This window comes from Typopeltis vanoorti, chromosome 16 (assembly GCF_054136105.1).
Source record: "Typopeltis vanoorti isolate ZY-2024b chromosome 16, IOZ_Tvanoo_1.0, whole genome shotgun sequence".
Lineage (NCBI taxonomy): Eukaryota > Metazoa > Arthropoda > Arachnida > Uropygi > Thelyphonidae > Typopeltis > Typopeltis vanoorti.
In genome coordinates, this window is record NC_143564.1 from 100,023,643 (window position 1) to 100,043,448 (window position 19,806).

The 19,806-nt window shown below is 34.6% G+C and overlaps 1 protein-coding gene across 3 annotated transcripts in view; it reads right to left on the reverse strand.

Annotated features, from left to right (window-relative positions):
- LOC150098217 (transmembrane 6 superfamily member 1-like) overlaps positions 1–19,806 on the reverse strand; it is a 137,333-nt gene that overhangs the window by 103,418 nt on the left and 14,109 nt on the right. For all 3 annotated transcript variants that reach the window (XM_090406140.1, XM_090406139.1, XM_090406138.1), the window contains exons 2-3: positions 16,351–16,422; positions 4,718–4,847 (exon numbers count right to left, since the gene is read on the reverse strand). In XM_090406140.1, coding sequence (XP_090262266.1) covers positions 4,718–4,847; positions 16,351–16,422 — 202 coding nt within the window. The remainder of the gene's footprint in view (positions 1–4,717; positions 4,848–16,350; positions 16,423–19,806) is intronic.

The window sequence follows — 19,806 nt, forward strand, 5'->3', positions numbered from 1 at the left end:
TACTAGTAATTTACAAGACTTGAGATATGTTACGAACAATCCTTCACAAATGACTAATGAGAAATGAAAGCAGAGCATGAAATGAACAGCAATGGCAAACTGGTAGAGACAGCACAGCTATGGAGACGCATGTGATTGGTATGATATTAACAAAAGATCGTGTGACTCAACAACAAAGGCAAGCTAATGATTGTTGAATTGAAATGATGATTCTCTTCAACCGCATTCCAAAATATCCGAAACTGCCATAACATTCACTATCTATTTCTTAAAGTTTTTTCATGTGCGAGCTATATGCAAAACTTTTTAATTTCTTTTTGTTTTGTAAAGTAAAATTAGGGGTGCAAGATATATGCAAGGGCGAGTTATATTCAAATAAATATGGTATGACATGAGCAGAATATTCAAACATTTAGGATGACGTTGAATTTTTTTTCAAAACTCAAATGTAGTTAAAGAACAGTGTACTAATAAAACCTTAAGAAATTGTGATATAATGAATACAGTGATGTCTTAAACTCAATGATAGAAGAATACAATAACAGGGTTAAAGATTTTGAGAAACATGATCTGACACAAACTGGCTTTCCAAACATATCTTGTTCACGATTCCAGTGCACTTGAAAATTTACAAGTGGAGCTGATTGAGCTCTCACAATTTGGCAGTAAGAAAGATCCCAGTGAAATATGGAGAAATGCTTGATAGTCAAAAAATGTGTCAACATATGCTGTCTTGTTTCAGCACAACCTACTGTTGTGAATCAATGTTTTCACACATAGTTCAAATTAAGATGTGCTTAAGATGAATGATGAACCCTCACCTGGAAGACTAATTGAAGCTAAAGACAACAATGCTAAAACCAAATATTCACTACTTATCAAGCAATCAGCAATCTCAAATAGGTCATTAAGTTATGCACCACATAGTTAAATTAACTTAAAGCTTGTATTCCTAGAATATATAAAATAAAGCATTTTATTAACTGTTGAGATGTTTAATATGTACAACTCCATTCTTGAATATTAATTTTTTTTGGTAAATAAATAAAACACTATTGAGAGTTTTAATAGAATTTAGCAAAATTTATTATATATGAAGTGCGTGGCATTATGAAGAATCTATGAAATGATATGCAACATTGCAATGCTTTAAAGTTTTCCAACTCTGGGCTACATGATAAAGAACAGGTGTTAATTCAGGAGCAAATCTCATGAGCACAATAGTGCAATTCCATCAGGACTGGTTGCCTCTATGATATTCAAGTTTTTCAAGATTCTTCTAATGTCTTTCTGGCAGAAAGTCAACAGGAGGCATGAGATGAAATTTTCTCAGCAAAGGAGGAGGGGGTAATTTTCCATGGCCATCTATGAAGGAGTTGGAAGAGAAGAATGAAGCCAGGATGTCAGCCTTAGGTGATGTATCTACTGTATCATTGTATCTACTGTATCATAACAGTAGATACAATGCTACTGTTATGATACAGCACTGATGGATGAAAGTTGTGCCCAACAGCTTTGATGAGGAACAAAAATGGCACAACTTCCAATGGCACATTTATCCTTGTTGAAGTTAGACTTAGCCCTTTTAATAAAGGTTTTATAAGTATTACAGACAACTGTGTAGGATATGAAGAAAGCTGATGTTTTAGTCTCAAGCTACTTGTAGTATGAGGTTGCTTGCTTTTTTTGGACTGCTCTGGCACACCTCTTGGAGAACAATGCTTTAGATACAGGTTGGGAATTTTGAACAGAGTCAGGAATGAAAGCTTCCATTCCAATATGGATCATTTGTATACAAAGATCACAACAAGTATCTGGATCTGAAGAATGAAAACAGTAGTCTGATCATGGAAAGGTAGAGTAAAAGTCAATGATGTAATGCCTAAGAACAAAAAGTGAATGACTGAAGAAAGGACATTCACCCAAGATGAGATTGTGATCTGAATTACAAAGAGGAGCAGTCACCTGAAGAGAGTACCTGGAAGGAATACTAATTAAGAGAGCTAGGGTATTGGGTGAGTGAAGAGGATTATCAGGAATTCTGGTAGGATGATGAATGATCTGTTTTAAGTCTTTGCTTACAAAATATCTGCCACTCTTGGTCAGTGAATCTGAAGGAGGAAAAAAAAAAAAAAAAAAAAAAAAAAAAAAAAGGAACCTGTTAGAATGGTGGTCACTGAAATCACCAAGAAAGATGACTTCAATGTTTGGAAATTTGGAGTGAATGAAGTTAAGTTTGAAGATAGGAAGTCAAAGATAAATTAAACAACATGTGGCACAAAAATCTTAATCCACAAAAGGTTAAAGAGGTGAGATTCCAGATTAGACATCCTTTGGCAAGGAATATCAGATTGCACAAAGGCACAAGTATCTTCCTTAAGCAGAAAGAATCATTCAGAATGTAATTTGAGGTTCAGTCAGAAACAGAACATCAGGTTTGGATGAATGAGGAGATGATGCACGTCATTTAGATTATTGTTGATGCCATGGATGTTGGTAAGTGAATATGAAAGCTTTTTTTTTTTTTTTTTTGAGGAAGTTTTATTTTTTACTTTAATTGCAAAGACACTATAATTATTCAAGTTAACTTTCATATGTTTCAAAAGGTGAAGAAAAAAAGTGGAACATGCAGTGGGAGAAAAAATACTGGCAATGAAGATGGCAGTAGTGAGATTATGCTCCGGTTGATCAGGAGCAAAGCTTCCTAAAAATGCGTTACCATTTTGTTTGATCCGGTACACTAACTTGTGGGCAGCCTATGAAACTGTTATACTGAAATAAGTTTCACTGTTCAAGGATCAATTCTGGAATATAGACATACTCATTTAGTAAGCATGAGTGCTGATTGCTTATGAATCTGAAATAGTTCAAGTACATGGATATCATTTTGTGATCTTCCTTGACACATTAAGTGGACAAATCCATGATAATGTAATACTCCCCAATGCCAGTAGTCCTGATTTCTGAATTTTGTCTCAAACATGTTTCTGGAAAGGATATAATTTCTTAACTTTGCAACATGTAAAGTAAGGAAGTGCTATCCTTTCCATAAAAAAAGACAACTAAAACATTACTTGTGGCACTCCAATATGCTGATGAAACAATGCTTTCTCTCAATCTGGCATCTCAGACTGATTTTGTGAATATTAAGGCACTGGCAATTATTGAACACTTCTCAGATCTGTTTCTTCACAAGCAGAATATCACTTCTGTCATAATTATAACATGAAACTTAGCAGATTCAATGGAAGTCTTTGGGGGAAAGAACAGATTGTTCTACAAAGCTGTCAAGGACCTATCCAAAGCACTCCAATTGCTCACTTAAAAGTTTGCTGCAGGGATGCATTATAGTTATGCCACTATTCCTCAAAAATGGATTTCATTTATTCATACAATTTTGCAATGGTAAACTCTGGCCATCTGGCAATTTCCATTTTTGATATGGTTTCAAAGATGTAAAGAAAAGCCATACTGCTGGAACTTCAAAAAGGTGCCAGCATTATGTGGTTTCAAAGATATACAGAAAGGCCATACTGCTGGAACTTCAAAAAGGTGCCAGCATTATTTCCTTTCTAGATGTCAACGATACATGATATACAGGGTGTTCGGGATAAATTTGACATATTTATAATTAATTATATTTTTCCGTAAGTTACATGTATTAACACACACTTCTCTTCATTTAAAAGTTTGGACCCTTCTTCATTCATATACAAGATGTCAGAAAGGATGGATAGCTGGAACCCACCTGAATCATGGAAGAGAATAACTTGTATCATGATGATTCGTGCCCGCCATCAAAATAAGGATATTACGACTGCTGCCCAATGCTCCCTGAATACAGTAAAAACAATCAGGCATGAACTAGAGACTTGCAATGGTGACTACGAGGATGTAGCAAGAAGAAAGATCCCTAGCAGACGATCTGATTGCGTTCGTACAGCAGAATTCCTCGCAAATCTGCAGGAACAGGTGTTGAAGAACCCTGGCATTGGAATTCGGGCTTTGTTCGTGGAGTTGCTAACTGTAGTCAAGCCCTGGATAACAAGGGTAGCCAATGGTAGGCCGTATGTATGGCAGCAGGATTCGGCCCCTTGCCACACCTCTGGGAAAAGTCAAAAATGGTTGTCTGAAAATTTCTACGACTTCACCAGTCCAAATGTTTGGCCTCCAAACTCCCCAGACCTTAACCCCATGAATTATTTTGTATGGGGCGCAGTTGAAAAAGACACCAATCGCACTTCCAGTAATACAAAAGCCCAGTTAATGGATAAAATTAAAACAGTTTTTGCGGCCCTTCCCAGGGAGACTGTAGCATCAGCTTGTTCGAGGTTCCGAAGCAGAATTGAAGCTATGATCGATGCTAATGGTGGTTATTTTGAGTAAATCTTGTTGATAGTATTGTAATTAACTCTGCCTGTAATGTTTTTTTGTCAATTCATTAAATTTAATAGATACAAAGAAGATTTTCTTTTTCCTTACGAAACTGTCAAATTTATCCCGAACACCCTGTATACTGTCCATTGTAAGCAATCTTATTGCTTTATACAAGTAATCAGAAGAATGAAGTGTAATCATCTTATGATCTTAATTTGCACACCTCCACTGAACATTTTGAAGCAAATGAAATAGAAATTTCTTTATTGATCAAGAGTGTGTGTGTATATATATATAATAAGTAACTCTATAACCACTTATAATAATGAAGTGAACTTACTTCCAAGTAATAGCAGCTATCATCATTAAATACATAGCATACATTCCAGTCCCATGCCAATATGATATCATTGCTCCATGGGCAGAACGCAAATAAGGTTCCCCAGTTTTCAGAAATGCCCCCATAAATCCTGAAAATAAGATAAATTATTTTTCTATTAAATAAGCAATTTGTTACAAGCCTAGACAAAAAAAATCCTGGTTACCTTAAGCCTCTGATTATTATTATTATTACTTCTTTGGACCTTCAAAGATTCAACATGAGAGATCCACTATATATATCACTATACCTGTCATACTTTCTCTTACAAGTAAATATACTCACCATTCCTATCTAGCAATTCATTCCACTTGCTCATCATTCTCCAGGAGGAAAATCTCTAACTCACTCTCTTACTCAGCTCACAGAGTTAATTTTTGTTATCCCACCACCTTCTCAACATATTATGTATTTTTCTATTAGATCTCTGTACTTATCTCCTATTTTAAGTTCTACTTCAAGTTTTCTTAGCCTGTTCATACAGTTTATATTCTATATGCATAATATTATATGATCATCTCTGCATCATTTTGAATTTTACCTCTCTCCACAAAAATTCAGATTATTAAATCTGTACAGATTAATATTCTGTTCTTATCCAAGCTTTACACTAAAGAATAACCATTACCTAATTCCTCTTTGTCAATGTCTTCATTATTTCAGTAGTCCTCAGAATTTTCAATTACAGTACCTATTATGCCTACTGGTTTTGATGGAAACTGGACAAACAGATACTTGTTTAAGAATGATTTGAGATAATCTGTAGTAGAAATCTCCAAATCTCATTGCTTACATTAATACATATACCTCAATACTGCAGACTACAATGTGTCAGTATTTGATTTTTCTTGCCAAGTTCGGTGTAGCATTAGCATCTCCAGAGCAAAGATAATGCATATGTGATAGAAAAAATTTAAGTTCAATTCTCATCATGATGTGAGGAATAAGAGCTTTCTGCTAGTCTCATGAAGGAAATACTTAATGAAAACTCAAAATAGGAAAACATGCGGTCAATAAAATAATAATATATTTAATGGATGAAATACAGATCAGTGAATTGTGTGGTATAGTGTAATGTGAGGTAGCCATAACGGAGTGAATGTTACTACAAATTACTACATGTTCACAGATTCATCAGTTTATCTGAAGGAAGAAAGCACGTAAGCAGTAGAACTGCATACTTTTTTTTTTTTTTTTTTTTTGATAAATGGACCACATAGCATCTGAGCTTCAACATTTTGTATATCAGAGATAATACTGGACTTTTTGCCACTTGTTTATTTATTGTTGTTGCACTCCCTTTTATACAGAAGATAAATTTTTACTTCAATTCTACCTTCAATCATGAATGAAATTGAATGTTGCACCATGAAGGACTTCATTATTGGCCTTCAACAAGAGACCTACATTCATCAGATGTGGAAGTGGCATAATTATTTAATTTCATATTTTACAGTACATGTAACTACACTGGTATCCAAAAGCTAAGGACTAACTACATTTTACCTGTATATGAAAACATTTTCATTACTACAACCAAATGTGGGCATAAATTCATTGCTAACATAATAATAAATTATATCACACAAAAAATATGCTATAAATTTCATACAAATTAAATTGCAATACATTTTTGGCTAAAGCTACAAATTCCCTATGGATGCAGTTAAGGAATTAATATACAACGCTTACAGAAAATTCCAAACACATCCAATGGGATTGGAATCTGGGAAGCGTGCTGACAACTCTATTCCATTAATATCCTCAGTCTCCAGAAGTATCCCCATTGCTCATGTATGATGTGGTGGGCATTGTCATCCATTAAAATGATACAGCACCAGAGAACAAACAAGCATTACAGTGAAAAACTTTATTGCAATATCTTTCACCGGTGACAGTCCCTTTTTTTCCTAGCACTTTGGCGTGATTAAATTTCCAGAGGCATATTATATTAGCAGGGTTATGCTACAAGAAACTGAGTAGGCAAGGGATCTTGGTGTATAGGAATATGAAGTTCAAAGAGTGGAGTTCTTAAGAGTCAAATCTGTATAACTGAGAGGAGACCTCCACATAGCCTTTAAAGGAATGCGGAGAACCCACCAGGGCTTCTGACCTAATGTCCAATCCTCACCTTCTCATGGTGCACCCCGTTAGGTAACTACTTGGATACTGAACGAACGAGGATGGGCTGGTAATTTGGGATTTAGCCGACCAAATTATATTCTTATTGGAAAAAAAAAAGATGGTACAACATGACAAAATTTCATGTTGGCTGGGGCGTTGCCCGGTTAAACAAGGCCCCTGTTGTTTTCACCAGGGAACCAGGGCAAACAGCGAAAAGACAGCTACTGGAACAAATCTGAAAACACACCCCAACTCAACATCACCAGAGTTAAAGATCGATACTATCAACATAAGAAGCCTGAATGGCAAAGAAATGGAACTAGCTGAGGAATTAGATAAGTACCAGATCGACATAATAGGGGTGACTGAAACAAAAAAAAAAAAAAAAAAAAGACAAAAACTGGTGAGATCTTTCTGAGCAATAAATACAAAATGTTATATTCAGGCAATGACAATCAAGGAAAAGGATTAGCAGCTAGTATTCAACACAAAATACGAGGCTAATCTCCTTGAATGGCAGTCAGTCTCAAGTAGAGTAATGTGGGCAAATATGAGAATGGGGAACTGGACAATGAGACTTATTTGTGCCTATGGTCCCACAGAAGGTTCTACTAAGGTAGAAGTTGAGGAATTTTTTGAGGTTTTAGAAAAAGCAACTGACACAACGAAAAAGGAAAAGTTGGTCCTTATTGGGGATCTAAATAGTAGAGTAGGAAATGATTGTGAGACATACAGAAATATTTTGGGAAAATTTGGAGAAAAGAGCAAAGCTAATAATAATGGCAAATACCTGTTGGATTTCTGCTCAGGACATGGACTGGTTATTACTAACACCATGTTCCAACATAAAAATGTGCACAAATTCACATGGAGAGAAGAGGCAAGGAATAAGAAAAGTCTCATTGACTACGTTATTGTTGATAGTGATGTTTTCTCCCTGGTGCAGGACACCAGAGTGTACAGAGGATTTGAAATTGGAAGTGATCACTATTTAGTCTTGAGCAGGATAAAATTGAATTTCATATTGAAAAGAATAACATGTAAGAAAGTTTTAACGTGAATCAAAGTTGAGCAGCTCTCAGATGTGAACTGTAGACTAAAATACACAAAGATTATTGAGGAAAAAATGAAAGAGTTTGAAAACAGGAATCAAACCTTGGAGATTCAGTGGCAAGCCTTGAAGAAAGCCCTGATTGATTCAGCTAGAGAGGCATCTGGCGAAGTTGTCTGCAAAGATAGAAAAATTAGAACTCCATGGTGGACACAGAAAATTAAAGAGGCAGTGAAGGAAAAGAAGAAAGCATATCACAAGTTTCTGGAAAATAAGTCAGCTTGTGTTCTTAGAGAATACAGAGACAAATGCAAGAATGCTAAACACTGTGTAAAACTAGCTAAACAAAAGTCATGGGAGGACTTTGACAAGAATACAGAAAATAAATATCAAGAAGGCAGCAAAATATTCCGGAATTTGTTGAAGAAGCTTAAGAATGGAGGAAAGAGTGCTGTAAAAGGAGTTAGAGATGATAAAGGTGACATGAAAACGGAAGAAAAATGGTATTCTTGAAGTATGGAGTAATTACTTTGAAAAACTGCTAAATGAAACAAGCAGTGATGACAGCACAGTGGTAAAAAACACTGACCAGGCATGCAGTCAGGAATATATATCCATACTTGAATTAGAAAAAGCCATTAAAGGCTTGAAATGGGGAAAGGCAGCAGGAGTAGATGATATTCGACCAGAAATGCTGAAGTATGATGGTATAAGAGTCTTACAGTGGCTGCACTGCATAGTTCAGAAAGCCTGGACAGAGGGATGAATTCCCGATGATTGGAGTAAAGCTCTCATAGTACCTATATATAAAAAGGGAAATAAAACTGAATGTGAGAATTACAGAGATATTTCCCTACTGAGTGTTCCTGGCAAGATCTATGCAAGTATACTTGAGAAACAGTTGCGAAGAATTGTAGAAGAAAAGCTTGGTGAAGAACAAGCTGGATTCAGGCCAAATAGAGGCTGTCAGGATCAGATCTTCACTTTTCGACAAACAGTTGAGAAAGCATGCTAATATAACAAAGATCTGTATTTAAGTTTTGTTGATTTGGAAAAGGCATATGACAAGGTGCACAGAGAGAAGCTATTCAATACGCTACAGCTATATGGTGTCAACGGGATATTATATCAAGCAATACTTAGTCTTTATTTGAGTTGTAAGTCAGCAGTTAAAATTGAAGGAAGTACGGGAAGATGGTTTAATGTTAAATCTGGTGCGAGTCAAGGATGTACATTATCCCTTCTGTTATTCATTATCTATATGGATCACATTATGAAGGAAAGTGGTATTAAACACGATATCAAAATTGGAGATGTTAATGTCAGCTCTTTGCTTTATGCGGATGATGTTATACTTCTAAATGAATCCGCTACAAGTCTGCAAGATTCCCTGACTAAATTGAATAACTGTTGTAATAGATATGGTATGAAGGTCAGCATTAAAAAGACAAAGACAATGAAAATAGGTAGAATCATTGAAAATGTCAACTGTGTTGTGAATGGAGAACCTGTGGAACAAGTAAAACATTTCAGCTACTTAGGCACGATTTTTAGTGAAGATGGTAAATTTAATATAGAAATAGACAACAGAATCAGCAAAGCTGGTATGGTGGGAAGGCAATTGAATAAATTCATATGGAATAAGAGAGAAATTAGTCAGAACACTAAATTAGCTGTATACAAGACAGTGTTCAAACTAGTTTTAACTTATTGATCTGAGAGTTGGGTCAGATGTAAAACACTTGACCAAAGACTAGAGACTGCAGATATGAGAGTCCTGAGAAAGATTGTAGGCATGAACAAATGGCATCAGTGGCAATATCATATTAAAAATAAGGATATTAGGAAAGAACTTGACATTGTCAGCATCCAAGAATGCATTAGCAGAGCTAATCTCAGGTGGTATGGTCACTTAAACAGAATGGGCGAAGAAAGATTAGCAAAACAAGTGTTCTCTGCCAGGTTGACAGCAAAACGACGAGGAAGACCAAGATATAGGTGGATTGACACGGTACAAAGTGCCTTAGACGATAGAAATATAAGATCTGATAATGTTGGAGTCTTGACAAGTAACAGACTGATTTGGAGGAAAATTGTAGATAGGAAGTTAGTAATGATGTATTTTTTTTCATGTAGTACTGTCATATTCTGTACACCACTTGAGGGTACATGGCAGGAATTTGATGATGATGAAGGTCACATAGCAAAAGTTGCAAATAGAACTCAGAGGATAATTGCAATGTTGAAGTGAACCTTGACATGTAAGGATATGGAAGCCAAGCCTCTTTACAAGGCTTTGATAAGACCACACCTGAATTATTGTGCACAGATTTGGTCAACTGGATTCCAAGGGGAAAAAGAAGCTGTGGAAAGAGTGCAAAGAAGAGTTACAAAGATTATATTCGGCTTATGGGATTTAGATTATGAGGACAGATTGTGAGTATGTGGATGAGAACAGACTCTGGTTATCAGGAGAAAGAAGGGTGAGAGCTAGTTTTTTCTCTCACAGAGTAGTGAGTGAGTGGAATAATTTGCCTTTAGAGACAGTGAGTGCATCTAGTGTGAATGAATTTAAGGGAAAGTATGGCAGCTGGTTTTGGTGATTTATCCTCCCTCAATGAGTCCTTGACTCCCTGGAGGTCTTAGATAAAAAAAAATAATAATAATGCTCAAATAAGGAGGTGTAAAAGTCTTTAAGTGACTGCACTGCATAGTTCAGAAGGCCTGGATAGAGGAATGAATTCTAGATGATTGGAGTAGAACCCTTATAGTATCCATCTATAAAAAGGGGAAATAAAACTGAATGTGAGATGAAAAAAACAAAGGAATTTCCCAACTGAGTGTCCTGGTAAGATTTCTGCAAGTATTCTTGAGAAACATTTAAGAAAAATTGTGGATGGGAAGCTTGGAGAAGAACAAGCTGGATTCAGACCAAACAGAGGTTGTCAGATCAGATTTTCACTTTAAGACAAACAGTTGAGAAAGTATGGAGATATAACAAGGATTTGTATTTAAGTTTTGCACATCTGAAAAAGGCATATGACAAAGTGGCAAGAGAAAAGCTATTCAAAACACTACAGTTTATGCAGTGTAAATGGGACATTGTATCACACAATATTTAGTCTATATTTGAGTTATAAGTGAACAGTTAAAATTGAAGAAAGTACAGTAAGTTGGAATGATGTTAAATCAGGTGTGAAACATTATCTCCACTGTTATTCATCATGTATATGGATCACATTATGAAGAAAAGTGGTATTCAACCTGAAATCAAATTGGAGACATTAATATCAGCTTTTTACTTTATGCAGATGATGATGTACTTCTAAATAAATCCAGTATAAACAAGTCTGAAGGATTTCCTGGCTAAACTGAATAACTGCTGTAACAAATTTGGTATGAAGGTCAGCAGTAAAAAGCCAAAGGTTATGAAGTTAGGCAGAAATATTGAAAAACCTGTATCCATAATGGGGAACTCAAAGAAAAAGTAAAGCATTTCAGCTATTTAAGAACAATGTTTAATGAAGGTCTGCAGAGTTAGCCTAGTGGCTATGCACTTTGTAACCATATGCCTGGTGAAAGAGTGTCCTAGGTTCAACCCCCCCCCCCCAGTTTATCTATGGTTTTTCATCTGCAATGCAAGCAAATTGGCCCCGTGAACACAAATGGATACAGTTATGAATATCACTCTTAGGGGATGCAGTAGAGGATTTCCTGGCTAAACTGAATAACTGCTGTAACAAATTTTGTATGAAGGTCAGCAGTAAAAAGCCAAAGGTTATGAAGTTAGGCAGAATATTGATAAACCTGTATCCATAATGGGGAACTCAAAGAAAAAGTAAAGCATTTCAGCTATTTAAGAACAATGTTTAATGAAGGTCTGCAGAGTTAGTCTAGTGGCTATGCACTTTGTAACCATATGCCTGGTGAAATAGTGTCCTAGGTTCAACCCCCCCCCCCCCAGTTTATCTATGATTTTTCATCCTGCAATGTAAGCAAATTGGCCCCATGAACACACACGTACACAGTCATGAACATCGCTCTTAGGGGATGCAGTAGAGGAGTGGAAAACCTGAATTAATATGCCAGTAATTAGGAGGGGAACTCAACCCATCCTAGATGGATGAGAAGGATAGGATAGGTTTAATGAAGATGACAAAAATTAAATATGGAAACAACAACATAATTAACTAAGTTAGTATGGAATTTGAGAGAAATTAGTCAAAACACAAAATGAGACGTACACCAAACAGTGTTCAAACCAAGTTTAATTTACAGATCTGAGGGATGGGTTAGGAATAAAACACTTGATCAAAGACTAGAGATGACAGAGTCCTTAGGAGACTGAATAAATGGCATCAATGGCAATCATCATCAAATTCCTGATATATATATATATACACCCTCAAGGGGTGTACAGGATATGATAGTACTACATGAGAAATTTACATCATTACTAACTTCCTATCTACAATTTTCCTCCAAATCAATCTGTTACTTGTCAAGACTCCAACATTATCAGATCTTATATTTCTATCTTCTAAGGCACTTTTTGCTGTATCAATCCACCTATATCATAGTCTTCCTCTAGGTCATTTTCCTGCCAACCTGGCAGAGAACACTTGTTTTGCTAATCTTTCCTCTCCTATTCTATTTAAGTGACCATACCACCTGAGAATAGCTCTGCTAACACATTCCCAGATGCTGACAGCAGCAAGTTCTTTCCTAATATCCTTGTTTTTAATATGATATTGCCATTGATATCATCTGTTCATGCCCCTAATCTTTCTCAGGACCCTCATATCTGCAGTCTCTAGTCTTTCATCAAATGTTTTACTTCTGACCCAGAGCTCTATAAGTTAAAATTGGCTTGTATACAGCTCATTTAGTGTTTTGGCTAATTTCTCTCTTATTCTACATAAATTTATTCAGTTGACAGCTTTGTTGATTCCATTGTCTATATCCATATTTAATTTACCATCTTCACTAAAAATCGTGCCTAAGTAGCTGAAATGTTTTACTTGTTCTATAGGTTCTCCATTCACATTTTCAATGTTTCTGTCTATTTTCATTGTCTTTGTCTTTTTAATGCTGACCTTCATACCATATCTACTACAGTTATTTGATTTAGTCAGGGAATCTTGCAAACTTGTAGTGGATTTATTTAGAAGTATAACATCATCTGCATAAAGCAAAGAGCTGAGATTAACATCTCCAATTTTGATATCAGGTTTAATATCACATTCCTTTATAATGTGATCCATATAGATAATGAATAACAGAGGGGATAACATACATCCTTGTCAAAACCGATTTAACATTAAACGAACTTCCTGTACTTTCTTCAATTCTAACTGCTGACTTACAACTCAAAGACAAAATTTAGATCATTACACATTCTGCGAGAGACTTAGTTTCCTTATGCCATTCAAAGGCAGAATGTATACAGTATATTCTCCAAAAGAAAGCAAAATACAGTAAAATCTCAATATAATAGACTAATTTGGGCAAAGGGGGGGGTGTCTATTAAATCTGAAAGTCCGTTATATAATAAAGTAGATTTTCCGAATGCATCAGCCAGCATGCGTTAAAACTGCCGTAGAAAGTCACGCCACACGACAAAAGAACCAATTACAGCGCATGTCACTGCATGCTAATCACTTGCCGAACGTTTTATGAGCGGTGATTCATTTATGTCGGCTAAATTACTAGTGTTTTTCCAACATATGGTCTATTCACCAAAATTTGTTAAAAATAACAGGAAATTAATAACAAAAAATTTCCTGTTAATTTAATTATAAGCTAATCTTGGTTAAAAGCATTTTAAAATTAACAGGGTGTTAATTTTCACGTGACATATGGACCGGAAATTTTGTCTATAAAATCGAGGGTTTACTCATCATCATCAGGTTTACTGTATGGGTTAAATTTTTTTATACTTAGCAAGGTACAAATTGGATACCTTTGGAATATCAAATTTTATATGGGAAAGCAGACTGCTCTCAAGCATGATACATATTCGAATCTCCCCTTATCAACGTGAGTAGTAATGTAGTTATTAGATCCTTTTCCGGGGAAAAGTGTTACTGCATTACAATGGACAACTGCTATATGTGTCCTGAATGTGCTGATTTGCTTTCACAGCATTTATTGTACAAATAGTTGTGGTACTGTAAATGCCAAGAAGTGAGACATGCCTCCAGACTGGCATGAGGAAAGCTATTGAAAGGGGGAGACGCGAGCTTATCGGTGAAGGTCTTTGTATACTACACTGAAAATAAAATAAAAAAAAAAAAAGATGTTTTCCCACTGTCCTTGCACAATCCATCAATGGAATCTGTGGAGAAGCATTGTTTCAAGAAAGACAAAAATTATTGTATTTGTACACAATGATACTATTTCCTCATTAGAGGGTAAAATTATAGCTGCTGATCTATCAATGGAATCTGTGGAGAAGCATGGTTTCAAGAAAGACAAAAAATCTGGACATATATTAGATTTTATCATTTGGAAAGTTTTTTCCTGTACAAGCAAAAATGTAAGTCTACCATGACATATCTAGATTACAGAGTAAAAACTGCGATAGCATTTTTCATGCTTGCTGAAAAAGCAGTTTATGCTACTTTTTCAGCAAGCATGAAAACAGGCAATCCATCCAGACTTTCGTGGTTGAGTGCCGGTGGTGACTCTAGTTATTTTCACAAACCTTTACCACCCACAGCTTAAAAAAATCTGATGTCCTAAATGTAAAACTGCTTTGTTCGTTTACCCTTGTTTTAGGGTGTTCCATACTGTTCAAGATACAATATATAAATTTTGAACAGTATGAAATCAAAAATGTTCCTTTTCGGTGTCATCAAAACAGTCCTTTTCAGGACTACAAATATTGATACAGAGATATCTGATTTGATTCCAGTTCCTCTTGAAGAGGAATTATTTTTAAAGTTGTTGTAACACACAGAATAATATACTGTTCTTTCGAAGTGCTAATAGTACATTTTGATGCCTAAGATGCAAACACTTTTTTTTTTTTTTTTTTTTTTTTTTTTTTTACACCCACAACCACAAAAGTTTGGAAATCTATAATATAAATTAAAGATACCAAGAAATTATATACTTGGTTTAATCCATTATCCAAGTGTAAGGAAACAAAGTTTACGCCTGAAGTATCTTTCAGGACTGGGGCAACTCATGGTAAAGGTGGTATGACGTCACATCACTTGCCTTAGTATAAGTCACTCACCATCACTTGTCTTTCAACAAAAATCTATGATATATTAATACTAAATGTAAGGTAATTAACTCAGAGATAAGATTAATGTTAATTGAAAAATTATGTGAATATGTTTTATCAAGCCTATAATAAACTAGGTAATGGCCTTGCACTATGTTATTTACAGAACTAAATTCATCTATCCTAAATAATTTCATAAGCATTCACTGTAAGTATGGGGATTTGAATCCACAGCCACTTAGTAAAATAGCAGCGAGTTCTCTAGTTAGCTACCCAAGCTTAGTTGTCTCAATCAGAAAAATTACTGAAACCCGAAATTTCAGTTTTGATCAAGTGAAAACTAAGTAAGGTTGTGATTTTTGTTTTGATTGGAAGTATGGCAATAGAAGCTAGGAGACAAGTGCATTGTGTGTGATATTTTTAAGCTGGTTTGTACAGTGAAAAACATGACTTCCTGGGTAAGGAAAATCCATCATCTCAGAATGAGACTGGCCAACTTCATTTCAAATGCCATGATGAAGATTCTCATAGTACTACATAGGTTTCAAACCCAGACTTTAATAATCTGAGAAAACTGTCGCACTCTCCTCACTTCTACGTTAGAGGCACTATGGACCACATATCTTATATCTGTGAAGCGAATGTTCATTAGCTGATTTGTTGGTTTTGTGGGGTGGGGGGAAGAGCCCTAATTTCTAAAAAAGGAATGAAATAGGGATAATTCTTCTCTTTTCAAAACAACTTTATAAAAAAAAAATCTCATGGTCTCAGTTGCTTACAGAGCAAAGTTTCCTGGAAGAGCTGTGAAATCTTCGGTTTTCCACAATTAGGAAACGTGAGTATTACTACTCAAAGTAATAATACATTCATGACACTACTCAACTTGCATCGGAGTATACAACTGAATATCTGTCAACAGACTCAATGTCATCAACACACACACAAGTTAAATAACAGTACCCCTACAGGAGAACATGCAATACCTGTCATTCTCCTTTCCAGGATACTACTGCTAATAATCATTATACAGTGACTATTCTATCAAACTTTATTTCCTTTGATTTAAATAAGTGTTTACTATTATGCAATAATCTGGAAACAGCTTTTAAAGTCAAAATAAATCACTGAATATCTATACATTTGTATACATATCTATAAAATTAAGCTAAAAAAATGTAATGTTACCTGATATAATGCCATCAAGTTCCAGTCCGGTGATAAGAGTAACAACACCAGTGAATGCAAAAACTGCAAAAACTGTATAAAAATGCATCATTAGGATTCTGATATATTGATCAATCTATATAGATATATTACAAAATATGAATCAGTTGTGCACAAATTTCATGATAGTTAGGGAAGTGCAATCATAAATAATAGATGGAATGAACAATAACTTAAGCAATAATTATGAAGTTTTAAGCTAATATAAATTTGTCATGTTAATTAATAGTGATATGCGTAAATCTTTTTTTTTTCTTTTTTTTTTTTTAAGATGAATGGTTTTATTTCTCCCACTGGGAAAGCTAACCCTCTAGATTTTGGTGTGTTTGGTACATTTCTTATAATTCCCAAATTGATGATTTAGGTAAATATGTTATGTTCTGAGGTAGAAGCAACGAAATCTTTCCTTTTATTTTTTTTTGCCGAAAACAGATCAGAAGAATCTTGCCCATTCTGGATAAAGTTTAATGGTCCTTGTGGAATTTCTCTGAAATTTTTAAACACTGCTTACAGAGTAAAGTTTTCTGGAATAACTGTGAAATCTTCAGTTTTCCACAATTAGGAAATGTAAGAGTAATACTACCCAAAGTAATAATAATATATTCATGACACTACCCAACTTGCATCAGAGTGTACACCTGAGATGAAAGCAGTTTGATATTGCTTTTGCACACTCCTCTATTTCATTTGTATTATTCTGCAACTGCATTTTGGAAATTATTATTGAAAGGCAGCAAATATTTATTGAAAAAATCCATTGGATGATGTTTTATACTATATGAAACCTCTCTCTGTTAGTAATGGTCACCAGGATGGATTCTTGGTTGCCATTTGACATGCTCACCTTCTATCATCTGCCACAGAACAAATTTATGGAAAAAGATTGGATATGCAAATGATGAAAATTTTAGAATATCTACAAGCTTTAAATACTAAACATCAAACCATTCTTCATTAGGGATCTAATAACCTGGTTAACTTCCATGAAAGCAAAATTCCATCCATCCTTACTTCTTGAACTAATTTCTCCCACTCTTACTTTCAGTAATACTAAAATTTCCAGACAAGAGGTGATTTCTCTTTGGGGAATAACTTTCAACTCCACTCTTTCTTGGTGTAAATTATGATATGAGTTACAGGATTGAGTAACTTATATTGTATACCTCAGAATGGGGATTAGTGGTCATAATTTGAATAAAAATTGCTGACTTTTGGTGGGTGGATGGATCCAATGGGGAGGATCACATCACCAACAGCTTTCTTCAGTCCACTGCTGAATAAATGCCTCTCCATTCAGACCAATCTTGTGCATCTCTCCAACATAAATGTCCATAACATCTTGTTTTCTCATCATCCCATTTTACTGCTGGTCTACCTTGTTTCCAATAACTGTGTTCTTGGTGTCAATTCTGTTGCTTTCTCTTTGGGAGAATCAATTCTGCTTTAAGTACTACCAATTAAAATCAATCAGGAATACTTTATATAAGTTAGATCATAACAGTGTAATGGGAATATATTTGTCTGGAGTCATCATAAGTGATGCAGATAAAGCGACTTAAGAAAAACAGATTTCTGAAGTGATTTATATAGGCAGGAATGAATGATTTAAAACAAATTATTTAAAAAAACTACAGGAATATTTTTGGTACCAATAGTAGATACTAAATCACAACTTAAAATGCCACATTTCGCTGAAATAATGCTTAGGTTTGAAAGCAAGGAATCCACTGCCATAACAAAAGAAGTAGCCAAATGAATACCAACTATGCCATGTGCCATACATGAATGTTCCTTCATTAATTTACAGTATGTGTCTGTAATAATCAAAACATGGTTAGTGAGCATCAAAATAATGGCAGTGGATTGAAAACAGGAATGAAGGGCATTGTATAATAATAATAGTGAATGGTATCATATTTCTAACGACGTGTTTTAACTGAAGAATTAAGCTATATTGTGGGATTTTTTTGAGTTATTCATTAATGAGGACATTCTCCTCAGAAAGTGCAGAATAGTAGTTATAATGCTGTCACAAGAGAATGAATGGATGGAATGGAAGGAGATATGTTACTGGTTATCAGGGAAAATTTAGAATATGATATCAGTGATATACTGAATTCCTATTTGGAATAGGAGTTTGAGTATTTGGTGTTTAATGAGCTTGGAGTCAGCACATCTGACGATTAGAGTGTATTAATGTAATGAAAAGAGAAGTATAATTGAAGGAAAATTTTAATATGGGAGATAGGAAATGAAAGAATTAAACTGCTGATAATATAACAGGTTTAGCTTTTGAAGCAATTTCATGATATTCTAAAGCGATACGTATCTGATATGAGGGTCTAGGGGCCTGTAACATAAGAGGACTGTATTAGCTACCTAGAACAAAATGTGATAGTAATCATTTAATATGGGAATGGAAATTAAGAATGATAATTAGAAAGTTCAATTTTTTTTTTTTTTTAAAGCTAGCTAGCTTTGAGGATAACAGATAAAACAATATTAACTAAAAACATTATTTAATGAAGAAGTGACTAATGAGAAATGGATAATATTGAAGGATATCATTGTGTAATTTAATGGTCTAAGTTTATTCCAAAAAGTAATTATGAGTCAGATAAGACAAATCTTGAGTCAGATAAGATAAATAATCAAGCTATTAAAGAAATATGTTGTAAGAAAGCTATGGAAAGAGAGTTCGTCTGATAAATCAGCCTTATAAGTTTGTGTTTATAACTAGAGAATAACACATATGGCACAGTAAAATAAATTAAAAATTTTAATATGTAAATATTTCATCTTATGTATCATAAGTCATCATCAGTACAATTATCAAAAAACAATAGGAATTGAATTAGAAAACAGTAGAGCACATACTTAAATTGAAATCCCTCTTGGAATACGGTGATGCATTAATGAATTAAAACTACTGGGCTGAAATTAAATTAAAATATATATGAGAGATAAATAAATTTATTTAATACAGTTGAGGATAACAATTTCCCAAACTTTTTTTTTTTTTTTTTTTGGAATAGTGAGGCGGTTATTATGATTGAGATTAGGTCTATGAAGTAGGGTTTCAGCACTTTCTTTATATAAACGTTCATATTTATATATGGATATATGTAGCAGCTTAGCATTTTGGCAATGGATCTTGTGGTAAGAATTTTCAATTCCATGTTGTGCAAGGCCAGATTTATGAGGTTTGATAAAATGGATGTAGTCTTGATGTTCAAAGTTTTGTTTATTTACAGATCTTCCTGTTTGCCCATGGTAAGATAAGTTACACGAACATGGTACTTTGTATGTGCCAGGTAGCACCAGTAGTGAGAGATTATCTTTGGGAGAAGGTAGCAGGTATGAATTTGGTTGATGGGCTTAGGTAGCAATGAATTGATATTTTTTCATAATTTTTGC